Source organism: Hylaeus volcanicus, chromosome 3 (assembly GCF_026283585.1).
Source record: "Hylaeus volcanicus isolate JK05 chromosome 3, UHH_iyHylVolc1.0_haploid, whole genome shotgun sequence".
Taxonomy (NCBI): Eukaryota; Metazoa; Arthropoda; class Insecta; order Hymenoptera; family Colletidae; genus Hylaeus; species Hylaeus volcanicus.
Window position 1 is genome coordinate 13,547,900 of NC_071978.1, and position 21,152 is coordinate 13,569,051.

The window sequence follows — 21,152 nt, forward strand, 5'->3', positions numbered from 1 at the left end:
CTATCGTGTCATCGATCGCCATTTGATAGGGACTTTTCCGTAATTTCTTATCAGAGGCTTCAGTAAACAAATGAAGCCGAAACGCGCACGTCAGCGATATAAATTAAACAACGACACTCCCTCGACGTTGAATCAGCCTCGAAAATTGCTTAACGAAGATTTAATCTCGCTGTTTTATTTCGTAAAACAATTTCGACGACAGCACTTAGCGTTCTTTGCACCCTGGCATAATTGAAAACAACTAGTGCGATTCCAAGCATTTTAAACAAATATGAAATTAAAAATCGAAGATAAAAATCGAGATTTTCACTTACAAAAATTCACGATCCTTAAATTACAACGAAACGAATAATTGCGAGGACCGGTAGAACGATTTTGAAAAAGGGGATATAAATAAATAATAATGATCGACACGTTTCTTGTATGAAATGCTTGAAAAGTCATTAGACTGCGGAAGTTTATGCGAATGCATATCTTTATAGGAAATAGTTAAAAGAATGGGACCCAGACAGAAATTTGTTTTGAAATTAAAGTAATATAAAAATACATTACGTATTTAAATTTAGACCAACATTGTTCCGGCACACTTATTGGTCCTTGAATGCCCTCGTTATTTAAAATATTAGATAGTTTTTGATACTGTAGAAAATTCTACATTATTTTCTAAAGTTCTTTTACATTTTTAAAAATATGTTTAAAAATATGCAATATATTATTGCATATGTTTTTAAACATAAATATGCAAAATATGCAAAATAAAAAAGTATTTTATAATGTGTACATAGCGAATATTCTGTAACATGCTAATATATTACTTATTATACTACGTTTTATTTAAATTTTTCGTGCATATTTTGCATATTTTTCGTGCATATTTTGAATATTTTTAATGCACATTTTGCATATGCCTGTTACATATTTATCGTGCATAAACTTCAACAGTCTAGCCATTACATAATACAGATGGACAAAATCTGATTCGATTAAGAAATATTTTTTTTCTATAACACCAATTTTAATTATTATCTATCTAGCGCGAATCAAAATGCATTTATCCCTTGTTCACCGTTCGAAATGATCACCCAGATAACTATTTTCCCCGTTTTCCACCCTGTAACAATTATTTTCAACTAACCAACTACGTAATTGTAAATTTTATTTTCAGTATACGTCGAGTCCAATACACTCGTGGGCGACCCTAGCCACCCCACAGGGGTTGTGTTGGCAGAAATAGTGAAGGCAAACATCCCCGTGCGCAACGGGGTGGTGCATCTGATCCAACGGCCACTTATGGTCGTCGACACCACCGTGAAGGACTTCCTTGAGGTCAGTGCTCGATCCATTCCCATTTTCTTACGTGGCAGCGGACATTTCCAATCAATTTCGCGAGAAATTGAATGGCTGTGACAATAACGCGACCTACAACTGCAACGTCATGTTCTATTCATCCGACCATCTCATCGCATCGGCGGCATTACGTTTCCCGTCGACTTGGACTCATCAAATATTTCACTGCGAATTTGCCACGCGAACGAAACGGAATCGGCGGGAACGAGCTCGAAGGGCAGCCTCTTGCGGATCGAATCCACCCAAATTTACCGCCGAGGTTAACCTCTGCATTGTTAATCCGATCAGATGCACGAAGAGTTTATGAAACGGTTACACAATTTCAACAATTGTATTTGAGAACTGGAAATAAAGAATTGGGGCGATCTTAGAAGATTTTCTAGGATCGTAAAAAGGTGTTTCGTTTAAATGAAACATCTATTGTGGTAATAACAATATCGTTGTTAAATGGACACGTTTCTTACTATTCGTTTAAAAAGGCAGACAACTGATGGGAAAATACATAGGAATATTTTCAAAATTAAATTCTCTGTGATTTAATTTCAAAAGCACTCCTATTTAACTACTTGTGTGTAGACTCTTCCAAACACCAGTCAATCGACACGGTGTCTCGATTAATTTGAATTTTCGTTGAAGATATACCAGGTGTCGTTTAAGACGTGACTGCAGATAGACACTTCAGTCTCGGGAAATGCAATATTCATAAATACTTCCAGCGATTCGCTGGATTGTATCAGACAATGCTTTCCTTCGACGACTCCTTCGAAATGCCAGGAACGAAGACGTTATTTAAGGTATTGTATCTACAGACCCCTAATAGACGACTGCGAGCGAAGAAACGGACGGCGAGTTTCTCCATTGTTAGGAAACGTTATTTCACGGATTCCTTTTGATATCTGTATGAAACGCTTTTAAACTGCCTCTAGTCGAAACGCCCCGGTATTCTTCGCGTGTCCTCCCTTCTCGCGTCTCAGAAGCTCCCGATCACAATGGATTTGGCTTTGTTCAAAATAGCTCGCGGCTTTCTCGCGGCGTTCAGACGTTGAAAGTTTAATCTATCGATAATTTAGCCTCTCCGACAGCATAATTCACCTTCTTGTGACGCTCCCTGTTGTATAGCTTCGAGAATTCAACACTGGAATCGATAGAAGGTTACAATTGCGAAGGGCATGATTTTGGTTCCATAAGTGTCGCGACGAGTAGTTGTTGTTTTAATAGAGTTACTCTGGATTTTCATGGATGTTTATTGAGTTGAGTTGAGTTGAGTTGAGTCCACTCGACTGAGTTGTCTCAGCCAGGTGGACTCTCTTTGTGGAGCAACGTTCCTTCGGCTACTCAAGTCCTTATTTTATGGAAATACGATGCAGTCAAGTCAACTTCAAAATTGTTATAGCGAAGAGAAAACTCTGAAATGAAATGGCAAAGCTTTATTTTTCAATGACTTTCAATTCCAAGAGCTGGTGGGAAACAAACCTCAGGGTCTCAACCTGTTGGACAAAACTCGTCCCATCGCAATATGCATTGCCATCCAAACCAGCGATGGGCAAAATCGTAATCGTAAATACGAATACGATTGTAATCGAATGTTTTCGAGTTGTGATTACGATTACGATTGTAATCGCATCTTTCCGAGTTGTGGTTTCAAAAAACTTTGAAAACCATACATTCGTCGAAATGAAAAATGAACAATTATCAATTAAAATTCGTGCCCATAGAGCAGAGCCTAGATAGGGTAATTTTAAAAAAATTTTTAATTTTGACGAAAGCATGGTTTTCTTAGTTTTCTAATGTGAAGAACACGAATCTGATGTCGGTTTTGAGGTAAAAAATTTCTATGGCTGAAAACCTCTAAGAATACGATTACAATCGTAATCGCGGAAAAATTTGCGATTATGATTGTAATCGTATTCGTAATCACAACTCGGAAAGATGCGATTACAATCGTAATCATAATCACAACTCGAAAACATTCGATTACAATCGTATTCGTATTTGCGATTACGATTTAGCCCATCACTGATCCAAACCCCCTTGAACTATTGCACAGATTTCACTCTCACTCTACTCTTTAACATTTTCGCTGCGGATGACGCACATGTGCGTCCAATTGAGCCCTTGCCATGTGCGGATGACGCACATGCGCGTCCTTTGCTTTTTTAGACGGTTTAGTCGTATTTAGACAGTCAGTACGATCTGAGCATTCATGTTGGTCTGTTCTTTTGTATTTAATGTTGTGGTTAGACTTGTTGTTCAGCAATCATATTACATATAATAAAAGTTACTACAAATATATGTTTTTCAAAATATTCATATTAGAACATTTGTAATAAATCTTTCATTAAAAAAAATATCATAATTGCAGCTCCCAGCGAACGGCTACTTATTTTCGTCCGCAGCCAAAGTGTTAATTCGCATCTCTGTTCCTTCAACCGCGATTAACATTATCAAGATGGCGCAGAAACCAAATCAGTGACGCTCGATACGATATACTCGTGTTATTCAATGCGGCTGTTTTTATATATCTCGATCCCAAGATGCTCCACTTTCCCAGTGACGCCTATTGCGAATTCAGACCACGAGATGCATTAGAGGAACATTAGCATTCGCTGTTCCGTCGCGTGTAAGCGCCCTGAACGTGACGTGCCGCTCGGAACGATGCCACCGACGTCAAAGGATCTCACTGTCATATAGATACGATGTAATACAACGCGAACGCGTAATCACTGCCAGTTGCGACGATTGTGTACATATATTTTGACACATGTTACGTGGCCCCGAGAATCACATCAGTCAAACCGAATGGGGTAATCGTTATTGCGCGAAATTTGATGGACTGGTGCCCTGAAATCATAGCGCGCACACCGTACCGCCCATCCGCCATTGTTAGCCTAACGCTGACTAGCTATTCGCCGCACGAAAGCTTGTTAACAGGACCACTTTGATCATTTCAGATCAAACGATCGATTTATTTTGCGTTTTATTCGGGATTGGAATCTCGGAAGCATTATACAGAGAAGGATTGGAAAATTATGAATGCTGGATGCCAGCACGTGGCGACCACACGAACTGGTGGCGTCATAGGGAAAGGCAAAGGTTTAGAGGGGAGACGGTAATATTTGTAATAGGAATAGAGGTTATTAGTTTCAAAGTTAGTTGAATTAGAGCTGAATAGTTGTATATTTCGAAAGTTGTATATTAATATTAAATTCTCGAACGTAAATCGTAGGTTAAGGGCTTAAGTATTCTGCATTATCGACTCCTACCTACAGAATACTCTGTGGTACCAACGAAGTATTCTACATTATCAAGCCCTAGCGACAAAGTATTCTACCTTACCCACCAAGTGTTCTACATTATCGAGTACTAGCGACAGAGTACTTATCTCTCGGTGTCGTATCTCTTATTCTCTACAAGAGTTCAAAACATCGCTGCTGTTCATTTCTCTCACTGCTTAGTACCGTCTTCCCCAAAACGAATAGCAAACACATCTCTACAAAGCCAGATCAAAATGAACTGAATTCCGATACCCTTGTTCCTCGAGTCTCAACTCGATCGGCATTCAACAGCGCTTTATTTTTCACTCAGTGAACTGTCTCGAAAGACCCAAAGTTCACGGAAACGGTTGAAATCGACTTCTACTTATCTTCCCGAGCCCAAGTGCTCCGCCATGCGACATTGAGACCATCCAGGGCCTCTTCAAGTCGAAGATAAGCGAGGGAAACGAAACGGAAACGGGGAAAAGAGCGTAAGCTCGTAAAGATTCTATCCACCAGGCGCCGTGACGTCCAATGGTGTATCGTACCGATTCTAATCGCGGAGGGGACGCTCGTCGTCGCGCCAGACGAAGGGTGCACGATAATGCGAGCGTCGGTTGTACGCTGGCTCGGCGGTTAGCCAATTTCATTAACACTAACGGTTTATTCGCTGGGTAATCCGTTTCCCTCTTCCCTTTCGTCATCGGTTCCCTCAGCTAGCGAACTCCAGGTCGTGTGTACCTTTGTACTTCCTTCCTAAATCGGATTAGAGTCTCGTCTCGCACCTCGTGCACGTTGTAAAAACGAGTTAATAGCGAGGACGAGCTAACGTCCATTCCGCTTTCTTGATCTATGGATTCCCCTGCCATCGGAGCAGGCATGAATCCTGCATGAAACTAATGGAGCTTAAACTTCGAGTAGAAAGAAGATACTCGTTGAGCCTTGTACTTTTGCTGTCGTAAATACAGTCTGTCTCATAAGAGCGTGTCGACTATATTTCTATGAATGTTTATATATTTGTACAGAATGTTATATAGGTCGAATCTACACCTAACACACTAATACGCATTTACCTAGTAAGGTGTCCAATCTCCTCCATTAGCAATTATAGCTTGGCACCGTTTCGGCATGCTTTCTATTAATTTTTTGGGGTAAGATGCTGCAAACGGCCTCCATATCTTTCCAATATGGTGTACAATTGCTCTTATTTTGATGATACCCATTCTTCTTAGTTTGTACTTCATTATGGACCATACATTATACCATCGTTATCACCATAGTATGGTAATAGCGTTTTCCTCTTTCCATCTTTTACAGACTCGACTTTGATGTTTAGGGTCGTTGTCTTCTTGCAATATCCACTGGTCTTTGGTTTGATTGAACCAACGTTTCATGGATGTGAGAAGTCCCCTTTGATATAATTTCAGCATTGTTTGTGCATTCAGATTGTGAGCGAAGATACATAAAGTCCCGAAGCCTCTTGCGATAAACCAACTCCAAATATGCACTTTTATGAGGTATTTCGCACTTCTTTGTATTATTCTTTTTCCACAGACAGACCAAGCATGTCTAATAGGACAATTGTTGACAAATTAGAAGAAAGCACGCAGAGAAGGTTCCAAACTATAATTGCTAATGGGGGATATTGGACATCTTAAATACGTATTAGTGGTTTAAGTGTAGATTCGACCCATATTAAACTTTGTACAAATATATAAATATTTACAAAGATATAGCCGACACGCTCTTGTGAGACAGACTGTATATTAATACCACATCAGCGAATGTATCCAAAGGACTAAGAGCAGCTGAGTCTGCGAAACAACGAAAAAGAAACGTGTCCATGTTGAACAGATCGTCGGAAATAATTCGTGGTATACAGGAAATGTGCAGAACGAGAAAAGCCTTTCGAACTCAATCCCGCTGGAATTCGTCGGTACATTCATTCTAATCATTCCCGTGATTGATGTATCGAGTATCGACCAGCGATAAATTGTGCCCGCGGTATGTCCATTAATACGTTCATTCATCCCCTCCACGATATTGGAAACGGATTCTTGAGAGGAACAAATATGTTTTCATCTAGACAGGATATACCCTGCAAATGGCTAGCGAATTTTGCACGATATCTCGTCGATCCTTTGCAGTGGTAATTCGATACTTTGTCTTTTGTTTGTAGATCGGTGTTGCTATAAAATTAAGAGTTTATATATTTTTATTCGATAGTGCTCTCTTCAGAAATTATTTGAAATCGTGAACAGAAGTTTAGTTAATGTATATTCTTTTCAAGATTTGTAATGACCTGAAGAGGATATAAAGGACACTTAACGCGTAATAAATAAATTATTATAAATTTAATCAATGTTTACTCTATGATTAGCATTTATGAACGAATTTGAACTAACTGACTAAATGTGTTTCCTCTCAAGAAATACGCTTCAATCTCACCGTTTGACTGTCGTCGTTCCGTCGTCGATTGCTCATTCGTGCTCGTTCCCTGACAGAAATCGCGTATCGATTCTCATCTCATCCGCGGGGAGTTATCACGTGTGATTATCACACGTGTCATCATCTGCGGACATATATAGACGTATTTATGCTTGGGTGTATATATACAGATATCTATATATATATACCAAATTTTACACAGGACAGCAACGGAATGTTCACGAGACAGCTGTCGTCACATGCGATATACCGATTGTTCTTCAGCAATGATCCTCGGCACGTCTCGCCTACTGTCTGCACCAGATCCTCTTGGACCGGACGTTGGATCAAAGGAGAGGATCGAGATTCAGATTTTTACGCGACATCTCGATACTTTGATCCAATCACGGCCCGTTTTGTGTTGTGTATTTGTGCCCAGCGGCCCCTTGGAACGATCGTCATTCTCGAAAGTCGTTCGTGCGTTCCTTCAGGAGCTTCGAACGAGTAATTGGAAGTTCTCGAGAATGCGGAGATCGTTTCAGAGGGCGCGATACTAATCACTTACTTTCAGGTTCACTCTAATCCACACTGAGAACGAGACAAGCAGAAAAACTTGAAAAAAAAAAAACAGAAACGAAAGACAGCTAAGACACAGTACCGATTTGGTGTGTAGGGGAGCACAGAAACCCGTGTTCTGCCATCACTGCACCGCCTCGTCTGTCTCACCGCAGATCTCTCGCCTCTGCTCGCAATATTCACCCTGTCTCTGTTAAATCTTTTCACCCTGCCTCCCCTCTCCTCAACGACTGTGCTCTCTTGCCTCCTCGTTCCTGCATCTTTGAACGAGAGACACACGTTTCGCACGTACGGGATTATGCATCGGCCAGTGGTTGCGGAAAGCACGAAAACACGAAAGAGAAACCATCGTCGCCGCCTATTCGCTTCTTTTCAAAAGAAAATGTTATCGGATAACGCGAAGTTACGTATGGGCTGCTTTCAGAAGCAATTCTTTGTGCTGAATCAAACCGAAAAGTCCTTTTCTATTTTGCAATCCGAAGTCTCGTTATGGTGATACGAGCAGGTGAAGATTTCACGCGCGTTGGAGTGCATTGACGCATGCGCGCTCGATCAGCTGACCGGGATTTAAATGGCGCGCGCCACGAGTCAGTCAACTTTAATTGCTTGTGTCTCGATAACGGAGCTATGGATCCCAAAATGGTTGAAGGAAATTCGATTGAAAATTAATATTAGCTCCCAATGGATGTAATATCATTTGAACAAAGCTTAGATTTATTATAATCACCGAGTAAAATCCAAATACATACTGCAATGACTTCATTTAAATAACTTGAAAATACTTTTTCTCTTTGTCAAACTTAATACAACTTTAAATAATATTCTGAATGGTTGCCCTTACTCGATTTTACCGTGTGAGTAATTCTATCCACTTGAAACAATGAAAGAGTTCCGAAAAATAGAAATTCCCGACGAACGTGACGGTTAAAATTTCCCTCGTTAATTACAGCCAGGGAGATAATGAGCGCGGCGTTGTCCCTTCGTGTTTTCGTGCGCAGCGATAACGATATATTAAATAATAACACGTTACAGTACACTTGTATATAGATACATACGAACACATGGTCACAGATTTTCGAGTTCATCCCCCGAAAACAAACGAGAGAATAAATTCGAGAAGGGTAGCTTCCTCCCTGTTTTTGCTTATTATCTACTTTTAAGAATCGTTTCACACGTATCATAGCGAGCATCCTATCTTTTGAGCAGCTTCCACTTAGATTTTACAGAATTGTTCACCGCCTGTATACTAACTCGAGTATATCCAAAGAGCTCCCTAATTCGTGCATACTCGCCCGCGGGGCTGTTGATACGTTGTGTGCCCCAACCCCTCGTATGTATTTGTATATATATATATCTATATATCTATTTTAATTACTCGACGGAAGTCGAGTGCAACGATCGCAGGGATATTTGGCGGCGTAAATATTAATTAAACAGGGAACAGAATGAACTGTGACGCTGGTAAAATGGTCCCATAAGCATTTGGAAGAAATATGATTTCATCCGCTTTCGGGGCGAGGGGTTGGTCACGTCTGAAGCGTCGCATTATGAATTTCTCGCTGGTGAAAATTTACAGCCAACGATAAACTATCGATCGACCAGGCGCCGTGCTTCGCAATGCCACCGAAATTTCCACTGATTTATGATACAGAAGTCAGCAAAAAGTGGCCGCAAGTTCGTTACACCCTGAGAGATCTCAGGTTCGAACTAGAGTCGAAGAGGATTGATTGCAAGAACTTGATCTTCGATATCGACAAAATGTCAAAATAACAGATAAAATTAAACATTTGGATTTATTATTAATATCATTAATTATTGTATCAAGTCCTGGGAAGTAGAAAGATATTAATTCCTCTCACACAATGGGGATAGAAATTTGTTGCATTTTTGTTTTAGAAATTGAGAAAATATGCGACCGACTTTGTTGGTCTTGATAATTATTTCATTTTACTGTCTGAAGAGGGCCTAATGCTTTCAATCTGTATTATTTATTTTCATTTCAAATCCAACTTGTCAAAATACGATTAACACCATCCTTCAATTCAACATTCCAGTTCAAATGATTTTGCAGTAATATAAAGGTGCTCGTAAAAGTCGAGGCTGCCATTTCAGACATGTCCCATGAGATACGAACTCCGAGGGCAGTTTATTTCCTTTTCGTATCACGTCCAGACTATTTTCCTGCATAGTTCGGCGTTTAAAAAATTCAGCGAGCCACGACGATCGCGTCACGCGTGATCCTTACACAACCAGCAACGTCAGGTGTAAAAATAAAGCATCGCGCGAAAGTTTGCCTCCAAATCCACGAGAAGAATAATAAAACGATGGGAACCAGCATTAATACGTGTAAATATTTAAATTCCATAAATCAAATACGGAGAATCCTTTTTTAAAGTCTGTGCGCACTGATTGGAATATTTGTATGTTTATACAGAAAATCGATCGCTGGCAAGGATTCAGACAAATGATCAAGCATCGTTTGCATATCACTTAGTTACTTAATGTATAAAATACTGCGAGCCAATCCTGTAACGAAATAATGTAATTTCTGTAACAAATGAGTCCCGTTTTGTCGTATCACGAGAATTATTATTTGAAATATCGAATGTACGGGAATTTTGCAACAATTCGCGACACAAATTATGTGAAAACGCTCCATTGAAATCGCGGGGAAACACAGCGGAGGATAAATTACGTTATTTGTTGCATTTAATAATTATTTAATTTCGTCAGCTGTCGTCAACGTCTACGAAAATTTCGGCAAATATTTTACACCATTGAAAATAAATTGGAACGCTAGTAACTTGGACACGAATAGAGAGACTCGCGAAACAACCTGATACTTTACAGAAGACGTTCTTGTTTCGAGTAGAAGATATTTCGTTCCCTCCGTGCACTTCCGTTGTCCATGTTAGAACAGTTTGGACAGTCAGTGACAGGTTCTCGTCGAAATAAAATCTTTAAGCTCTCCTTTTACGTGAAGAAGGTAAAAAAAAAAGCCTTACGTAAGTACGATGAACGAAGTTTCACGGGGTCATGAAAAGTTTCTTATTCCAGAACGTGCAAAGACTGCCGCTCTTCGTGCAGTTCCTTCGAGCTTTCCCTCGTGAATTTCCTTCGGTGGAAGACAGTTCTTGCTCGGCTTCGAAGCTTCCCGGTTGCAACGCGATCGGACAGGTTTTTGAAGAGGAAAAAAAGTTTAATGCTTGTAACTGCGCGGAACGAGACGTTAATCGAAACCCACACGGGCCAATTTCAACACCTCGAGTTCTCTCAGCCTGGTGTAATTCAAACAAACAGGTTTTTCAAAGGAAGGAGCAAATGGTAGAAACGCGTTTTAAAGAAGTTATACCTCGAGTTTGAAAAGTTGGATGTGACTGAGTGGTTAGTTTCAAAATTAGTTGAATTAGGGCTGAATATTGTCGTATGTTAGGTTTGTTACTTGCTAATTAAGTATTCTGCATTATCGAGTCCTAATGATAGAGTACTCTGTTTTACCAACCTACTGTTCTACATTATCGAGTCCTATCGACAGAGTAATCTGCCTTACCAACCAACTGTTCCACTGAAAGCTCGACCATTTCAACGAGTTTCGCGATTTCGCAACTATTGCACGAGTGATTTATACCGTAGATGAATTTTTAGTCGGCAAAAAAGTTGAGACGTCGCCAGGAAGCGAGATAGATGAACCGATATAAACGGCGGACCGCGGAAAACGCAATAACGCGTTTCGACCTTTCAATTAAAAGACAGAGGCAACGCAAATTGCCGACCTTGCGGTCCGATGGCCTTTTAAATTTCCCCGCTGCCATTTAAAGCCCTGCTTAAACCGTTGCCTTATCCCCGCGGAGCCATCTGCCGAAATAATTAAAGGAGGATCGCATAAACCGCGCATTATGCCGCGACTCCGTTGCCTCCGCGCTTTCCCGGCTTTCTTGCTCCTTCATTCATTTCTGTCGGTTGCATCGCGCGCATTCGGCCATCTAGTAAAAACAATTTCGCGAAATGACTGCGATTTCGCTATAACGGGAACAATGTTGGTGGGTACGAACGTTTCATTTTTAGAATTGCTCTTAGCTTATAATTTTTTCGTTTAAATACCCCTCCTGACAGGTGTAAGATGGAAATAGTTTTGGAATTTTATAGACTTTAGACATCGGGTGTCGATCACTCGCATTCCAACAATTATTGAAATCGGATATTAATTAACTCTGGCAGCTACAGAGCGAAAATAACTTTTGCCACATGGAACTAAAGATTATAGAACAGGAATACCTCTCTAAATTCGTCATCAACTATTCCTGAAATGGTATAAATAAAAATAGTCTTCTAGTATGTCAATTACACGTCGATATTCCCAAGAGAAAAATACTTTCAGGAGTCAATTATTAATCATTCCGAAAAGTGGTAAACCAGTTCCAGTTTAGATATAAACTGAAGATATAAACTTCTCACAGGAAAATTGTCCACACGCAAAAATAATTTCATCCGACAAATGAAAGCGAATAAATAAAAATTCATTAAAGTCCGATCGATAAATCCTAAACCCTGCAAGGGAAATTACAAGACTTCAAGATTCAAAGTTGGATCGTGGGGAAACTTGGTCGATTACTTTCAAAGTTTCGGATTCCTTAATGGTGCGAAGAGAAATTTGATTCGTACGAGGGTGCTCTGTCTTCGACGTTTCGCGTACATGAATTTGCAATCCACGGTGCACTGATAACGTGCGATCCGTTGAACCGTCTGTGATTAGGAAGAAACTGGAACGCACACCTGACGCTGCTCACCGATTACTCGAATAACGACTTTTACTTCCTGAATAATAACGATTCGACTGCGGACCGCGAACGTGCTCGAAATGTAATTTCGCCCTTAAACAAGGAAGGGTCGTAACGAATCACGCGAAATTCTTCTCGAGGGGATGATAAATTAGGGCAAAATAGGGGAAACCTTAACGAATCGTACAAATGAAATTCTGTGACTCTTTATGGCTGTTAAAAATTGAAAAAGTGACGTTTCGACGCTTTTCTGATTTCCTATAGGATTTCTGATACATTTTATAAACTTCTACTTTCACGAGGGACAATGCAAATCTTTAAAAAAATTAAAATTAAATTTTTAAAATTGAATTATAAACTTAAAATTAAATTATTTTTAAAATGAAATTATAATTATAATTAATTTATAAACTTCTTAAAATTAATACTAAATTTAAAGTTATGATTGCATCAAATGTAATGTATGAAGGAGGCTAAAATTATAAACAATATTTGCATTAAATAATTTTATGTCAGATATTTACCGTCGATAAATTCACACGAATTTTATTGCACTCACGAAACTAGTCTTTCATTCAGTGAAGTTTTGAAACAGTAATTTACTGGAACGCATACTGCCGTTCTCGTTTAATTGCATGCAAAAGTTCGATAATAAATTTCTTGTTCGGTATACATCCAATAAAGGCAACATTAATTTCGAACGAGTATCAGTTTAAATATAAATATAGTTTATACCTTTCAACCCTGGATTGTTTGTATAACACGCACACTGATACCGAAATTTCAATTTCAAACCTGGCCTTCCGTTTAAAATTGAAATGTATTCCATTTTTTTTTATAAAAGTAATAAAGCACCGAATTTTTTCATGGGATTACACACTCACTCTTCTAATTGGTTCCAATTGTCTCGCTTCATACCGTCGAATAATCGACAATCCTGTCGAACTGCGACAAATCGATTGAATATAGCCCACTTACGGTAAATTCAGTCTTGAGCATTATTAAATGAAATTAAATAAAAAAGAAACCTTTTGTAAATCAGCGAAGACGCTAAAGATGCAGTAATTAATTTAACTAAAACATTTTGGAGCCAATCTGGACGATATTAGCACAACTTTATCACGAATACCGACAAATCGAATGGGCTGAACGATAACGAGAAGTTTATTCACGTGTAAGTACGCACACACGTGCGCCTGCATTTGTTTGTGGCATGTACATCCGTGCCATTGACACGTCAGACGCATCGCTACGTCGTGTTCACTGGGTGGACATGACCGACACGTTGACACTTGCAAAATCACAGGCGATAATTAATTGTCAAATCGTCATGCGACGAACGAACGTACGGTTGAACATTTTGTCACGAATCCGCGACGAGTTTTACAGCCGACAGACAAAACGTGATACGAAAAGGAAATACACCGATCAGAACGAATCATAACTGGTTTCACTGATTCCTTTTTCCAGATGATTCTCAGTTGTAGGAACGAACTGAATTTATATAGCAAATATTCTAAAATAATGATCTAACGAGACTGCATAGCAGAATAAATATTGTTGTACGTACTCTTAGAGATAAACAAAATTTCTCTGCGAGCTATAATGCGATACAAGATCAGAATTACCTGCGATCGACGCTCGACTTCCGCCACCTGGCTTACAATAATTCGTATTACACCTGTACTGCCCCTCGATCCCACGTTCCCCAAACAAACTCGCAAACACCACCGAAACCATTCCTAATCTCGCAAAGGAATCGAAGGTGATATTTTCGAGGAAAAATGCCACGGGAGAAATTATTTCCACGCGTCAGCGAATCACTGATCGATTCACAGTGGTGATATAAATTTATGGCGGACGTTCAAGGCGTTTTATCGACGAGGCAAATGATTTCTCTCTGCCTCTTGATATAGCAAGAATTTTTACAGCACCCCGTAGTACACACTGGACCCGTCGTACGACGGAAAGAAACACGAAGAGACTTTCCACCCTCCGCCCTTCTCTTTGCACCACGCAGAACAAGTTACTCGCAACTGCTTGAGTCTACACAGCGTTTCCCTGACGTTCGCGTGCTCCAGAAGCCCGTGATGCGTTCAAAATAAGAGACGGAATTTTGTCAACGTTGGGACCAGAGATGGAGGGCATTTACATCCAGAAAAATGTCGAGCGACGAATGAATATTTATTTAAGACGAACTGTTCGTTTGTTACTATTTAAACGAGAATTAACATTTGTGTTGTAGACTGAAGTATTTTGTTATTATTCGTTGCGTATGTTGTTTTCATTCGTCGTTCGAATAAAGCGTGGTACACACACCTCTGGCTGGAACAGGCGAACGCCAGAAAGACGCGGAATCGGAAAGCGATGAAAAGCATCGGGCCGTCCAGTTCAGCCTCGTCGTCCACGAGGAACGAACAGAACTACTGTTCTCATATCACTGCAATGTCTCTTACAGCGAACAACCTAATTACAAGTTTACCTTTTTTCTGTTTTCTGTTCGCTTCTTATGTTACGGACCAACCCTGGTTTCTGGTTTCTCTGTGCAGTCCTTCAAGGTAATTCGCCGCCAGCTTTTTCTCTAGTTTTTCTTCTTTCATTTTCTTCTATCTCTATCTCGCACTCTCTCGATATATACATATACATTGTACATCTACGAATATATAGATATCTTTTTTTTTTCATTCATTCACACCACTATATATGTATCTCTCTCTACATGTATCATTCGCAGACGTCTTGTCGAAGCAACTTCCTTTCTCTTCTCTCTATTTCATGACACTACTTCATTCTGTCTGCCTCTCTTCATGCCATGTTTCTCTTTCATGTGCTTCCTTCTCGCAACATTTCTTTCGCTCATCCTCGATCTAGCCCATTTAGTGCACCCGCTTGTAAAGTCGACGCGCGAGGAGATTGCTATTTGCCCCGCCCACTGGGAGGAGGCTATTTTATTTATTTGTACCGATTGCGATAAGTATTCTTAGCGAACATAGTATTTCTACGTCAAGTGCTTTCAAATTTTAACGGTCCCTTTCGCGAAAAGAAACTGAATTTTTAGGTTCGTTTGCTCTTTACGTCAAGATAATAATCGTGTATAATAATCGTTTACAAATATAATACAAGTTTGAACTACTCGTTACAATCAGCAAAATATTTTTCGACGACACGAAGCAAGGGAACCACGATGTTTCTAACATGATCGCTGTTGCGTACTTCTCACAGGCGGAGTCTATGGCGCTCTTCTCGCGCGCCAACAGTACATCGCTCACATCGGTGTTACGCGTCCTTTGCGTCAACTCGCGTGAACTTGAATGAACACTTGATACCAGAATCGAAGCACGTGTTCGACTGTTGGAGACGGAGAAATAGTTCTTTGAAACAGATAATGGGAATTGTGTTGAGTATGTTCGGAAAACGAATACAAATATGTGCTAACATAAAGGAATTCTTTTTTTATTACCAAATTCCAGTGTTGTCTAATAAACTCCCCTATTGCTGTAAGAAGCTCTAGATATTTAGGATTGTTTTATTTAAATGCCTTGAATATGAGCTAAAAACGATATCATTACGATATCTTTTCAGAAAACATGTTAATAACAATTGCGATTCCCAGAATTCTCACTGATAGCAGTCTCTCACGAAAACTTGTCACAGGGAAAAGCTGATATCTCAACCATTTCTGTGTGAAATTAATTGAAAATATTACCGAATGTATTTTAAGACATACCTAAAATATTCTCAAAGTTAACCAAGAATTAACCCTTTGCACTCGAGGCCTTTTTTACTAGTATCTACCAGCAACTCGAGATGCTTTCTTAGCATTCTATTGCCAGAAATGCTAAGCTTAGGTTGACTTCGAAGATGAAATTTCTAATTTGAGATTTGAAAATCCGATCACCCTTACCTCTTCGACAATTATTTTATTGACACTTAGAGTTCTAATGAAATTAAACTTACACAAATATTATTGCTGGTTGATCCACTGCGTCAAACCTGGTAGTGACCGAGAATCACCTCTCGAGTTACTGCATCACGTTAAGATGTGACTGAGAGTCACCTCTCGACCGCAAAGGGTTAAGTAAAATTTTCTCCGCAAATGACGCAAAACCCTTTGTATCAGGCCTGCTACGATCACCACGGTATGATAAACAGATCACCAGGTCAGGGAACCGTTTCTCTGTGTCCTACGATAAAAAGAAAAAAAAGCAAAACGCTTTTAGCAGAAAGCGCCACAAGTGGACAAAAGCACGTCACAGACACGTATACACAGGAACACGCAGTCGCGAGAACAGCTGGCCTGTCGAAACCGCTTTCGGTGTGTGCCTGCGACCCTTTCACTTCCACGTTTCAGCTCCTCCGTTGAGAACAAGCACAGCAAAGGACAAAATGACACCGTATCGATTACCCAGAACGCTCAGCCATCCCCGACACCCCCAAAAAAAAAGAAAAAAGAAAATCACGAAGCCCCAACGCCGATGCGCTGATTTTGCATTTCATAGCCTAGCGTTTTTTCCGCGGATCATTGCCTCCCTTTCACACCTTCACGCTCGCACCCGCCGCCGGCCTCGTCCCGACACAATACACGGTGTCGTTCTTTTTTGCTTGCCACGCCCGTCGGATTCGCGCTTTTTTACGCGCGCCCTTTTTTCCGCGTCGTCGACGCCGATGCGATTTCCACGCGTACCGCTCGATTTCCTCGTCGTGAATCGACTAGAGTTCGCGATCGAAGGTTTCCTCGATTTTTGTATTGGGATGGAAGGGACCTACCTTCTTTGCCCTGGCGATGCTTGGTTGGAACTTGAGGATCGTGGTTTGAAGGAAAAATAAGATGGATACTTGTGGGACCAAGGGGGGAGGGGTGAGAGTGAGACTCCGATGAGGTGGATGAAGTTTGTTTGGTACTGTTCGTTTCTTGGACCTTCCTTCTCGGTTGGGCAATGTTGTTTGATTATTGGATGCTAATGAGTGGATGCTTCGTTGAGCGAGAGTGAGGTCTGTGGGCTATTGCCCTTGCCGCGAAATGAAATCTCATTCTTGATTGGGGAATATTGTCCGAATATGTCCTCTGTCGATTGCTTTTTCGTTTAGAATCTGGAGACGTCCAATACGGAATAAGGTTTCCCAACTTTCTAACAGTACATGACACCCCATTCCAGAGATCTGATCATTTCAGCTCTCCGTTAATAAAGCTTTCCTAGTCAAACCTTCCAACATTCCGTTGTCACTCTTTCTTTAAAATATAAGATCACCAAATACAGAAAGTCTTTTCAGGTTCCCAAACAGTAAAATTCTAGAGTCCCAAACACTTCCTACTACAAGACACTCCGTTTCACAAAGCTGATCGTCCCCTCAGCTCTCCAACAGAAAACCTAGTCAAACCATACGATGTTCTTCTGTCAATTCCCTCTTCTTTTGAAATCTAGAGTCACCCAATACAAAATGAGTCTTCTGAGATACCAAACAGTAAAAACCCTAAGTTTCAACCACTTTCCACTACAAGACACCCCATTTCACAGAGCTGATCGTCTCCTCAGCTCTCCAACAGTAAACCTAGTCAACCCTTCCAACATTCCTCTGTCGATTCCTTCTTCTCCCAGAATCTAGATTCGCCCGGTACCTTCTCAACTTTCCAACAGTGAAAACCCACACTCCATCACTCCCTCCCACGTAACACCCCATTTCGTCCCGTTCCTCCGTCGATTCCCTTTTCAGAAAAGTGTCGCGGCCAATCCCAAACCCCAGAATGAACTCGTATTACGGGCAAATCCGCCACGCGCTGAAAATTCTCTGGTGACAGTAGTTCCAAGCGAGCATCGGAGCAATTCGAGTCGCGTCGGGGCCACGCATTGACCGCGCGCGCTTCCAACTACCCTCGAAACTCGTTCCTCTCGTTTTAACCGACGAACGTGTCTACGAAGTTGAAGAACTTGTCGTTCGCGAAAATTGCTCGCGGCTTCCCGCGGTCGTTTATTATTCGCCGGCAGTAATTCGTCGCACGGCAGGTGCCCGACGTGGAAAACCGCGGACGCGGCTTGCAACACCCCACCTGCCCCCCCCCCCCCCCCAGATGCACCAACGCTCTGGCTGCGACCCTTTACCGTCCGAGTATGTTCCGCACAGTGTTTTCTTTTCGTTCCACTCCTGCTCATAGTTAGTCGTGCATGATCAGTGTATTTGAATCCTTCGTGCATAGGTATGGATGGGGGTTGCAGCGATTGCATCCCCTACATAGGCGGTTTGACGGTGACTTCACGGTATTCGTTTGTCAAGAGGTAAATGTTGATTTGGAATTTTAAGAATGGAATTCTTGGAGTTCGATTTAAATGTTTGAGGTTATTGTGTATATGTATACAGTGGGTGTAGAATGAATTCGTACATCGATCAATTTCCCCCCAAAATTTGAGGACAATTGTAGTTTCTTAACATCTTTTTTTTATAATCAATGATATTTTACATATTCTCGGACGTCTCTAAGAGAGATATAGTCCAAACAACATTTACTAGTTAATATAATTTGTGAAATTGACAAAAAAATGCGAAAAGTGGGTAAAAGTATAGAAGCAATAAGTATTTGTACGATTCTTATGACGAACCATTTACAGCAGAGTTTGTAACGTAAACACATTAGTTTATTGCTACGTACGAATTAGAAAACATCAAATTTCCAGGAAAGTACTTTTAAAGAAGGTTCTAATAGTGATATGGAAAAAGATCCCACTTCGAATAACTAATAATTTACTTAATTTAATTCTTAGAAAAGTTACAATAATTATAAAATCAAAAGGAAATCCCACAAAGGAAGTATTATATACTTGTAAATTAATGTAAATTTCTTCTTTTTTTAATGAAGTTTTAAAAATTAAACAGTTGTGCGAGTACTTATTGCTTCTATCGATTAATCGTTTTTTTCTTGTTAATTTCGCAACTTACATAAATAGCTATTTTTTTTATAATCTATCTATTCTAGATATTTCCGAAAATATGTAGAATGTCATTGTTTATAAAAAATAAGTTAATAAATTACAATTTTACATAGTTTTTTTGGAAATTGATCGGTGTACGAATACTTTTTACACCCACTGTATGTACTTTTCGATTCGTGATGGTGTGAAGACTTGATTCTCGATAATATGACCACGTGTTAATTAAAACCCTGTACGTAAGATGTGTAGTGTTCATCCTGGTGTAGATGAATAGTAGTAGGGTATGAGAAAGTAATGTTGATAAAAATGCAGGGTAGGTGAAACGAGGTTGAAAGTATTTAAACATTCATGAATGATGGTAAAATATTTAAGTACGTCGTGTCCATATGGTCCATGTACAAAATAATGTTCAAGATCATCATTCCACCTAGCGATCCTCTTTAAGGATTGTATTTCCTCGAACAGCGACGACTACCGTGAATCCACCTTCACAAGGGTTGTTTTCCTCAAGAACAACCTTAATTTCGATTCAATTTTCTAGTGACAATGTTTATTCATATACAACCAAAGTAAAATCACTCGGCAACGTAACTTCTAATTTTCCAAAATTTCGAGTCTTCGAAAAAATTAAAAGAAAAATTCTCTCCTTGGAAAACGACCCTCCAAAGTACATATTTCAATATCTACGTAACTCTCCGAAGATAAAAGAAGACGCGTTATCGAGATATTCAAGTCTCCTTAAATAAGATTCAACAGCGAGAGTGCAATCGTCAACGATTCATTCGAGAATTTTCACAAAGAATTTCCACACGACTACGTTATCTACACGTTTCGATGCATGCTTGCTGATCTGTGATAACAATACATGCACACGATTGATGTTTTTTTGGCGACCTAGGAACACCAATTTAAGATTGATACATCGCTAACGGAAGCAAGGATCTGCGCGTTCAATTCGAAGTTTACAAATTATTAGCGATCACTGCGGATGTTAATGCAAATATTTGTATAGAATCAGGTAAAAAATTGAGATGTCAATGAAAGTGAAAGCCTTTTAAACAGTGCGACGTGTATTTTATTCTTGATATTTTATACGTTTTCGCATTCGTGCGCATCTTTATATATTTTCCCACGTTTTCGTTTGGCATAAATGCACGAACATCTGCAGTCTATCGATGACTATCAATTTAATCGTTGAAAGTGATCTACGGAGACTCATACATACGTACAATACATAGAAGTGATACATGGAGCTCTAATTTATATTTTTCTAGTCGTATATGTCTGTCAGTGGACTTTTAATTATTTTCTCCATTAAACTAACTTAGCATTCGCTTTTATTTGGGGGGGGGGGGGGGGTTGAAACCCCCCAGCTTCAAATTTACAGATTTCCCTAAAATTGAAAAATTAAATTAAGAAAAGAAGCTCCTTCCCTTAATCTTCTTCGAGTCGAAATTTATTAAATTAATTTTCAAAATTCTAATGGTCTCTTTCAAGCAAAGAAAAGATCTTTAACGTTCAGAGAGTAGTTTGAAGACACTTTATTCTTCCGCGACTGAAAAATAGCTGTCGAGGTTCGAAGTCCTGTCGATTTTTGATAAACAGGAAAATCGTGCTCGCGAAAAGACGACGATAGTTGAAATGAAATATAAGGTGTCCCGGTTCGAGTCGTAGGAAGAAATCTTGTACGAATGTTCTCCAGTGGAGACAACGCTCTACAAACAAGACTCGTAAATTTCGCGCCGCTGCTCCTCCAAAGAATACCGTGCTTCATCACGTGTAAATGCGGCGATATTTCTTTTCGTGAAAATCTCACGTGGCCTGGGATTCGCGGAGCTGGAGAGAAT

At 40.0% G+C, this 21,152-nt stretch overlaps 2 protein-coding genes across 5 annotated transcripts in view; one reads left to right on the top strand and one right to left on the bottom strand.

Annotated features, from left to right (window-relative positions):
* The window catches only part of LOC128873916 (fasciclin-1), a 452,986-nt gene that overhangs the window by 360,402 nt on the left and 71,432 nt on the right, over positions 1–21,152 (top strand). For all 4 annotated transcript variants that reach the window (XM_054117922.1, XM_054117924.1, XM_054117923.1 and 1 more), the window contains exon 7: positions 1,166–1,326. In XM_054117922.1, coding sequence (XP_053973897.1) covers positions 1,166–1,326 — 161 coding nt within the window. The remainder of the gene's footprint in view (positions 1–1,165; positions 1,327–21,152) is intronic.
* LOC128873917 (origin recognition complex subunit 3) overlaps positions 1–21,152 on the bottom strand; it is a 112,036-nt gene that overhangs the window by 54,183 nt on the left and 36,701 nt on the right. The window lies entirely within an intron of this gene.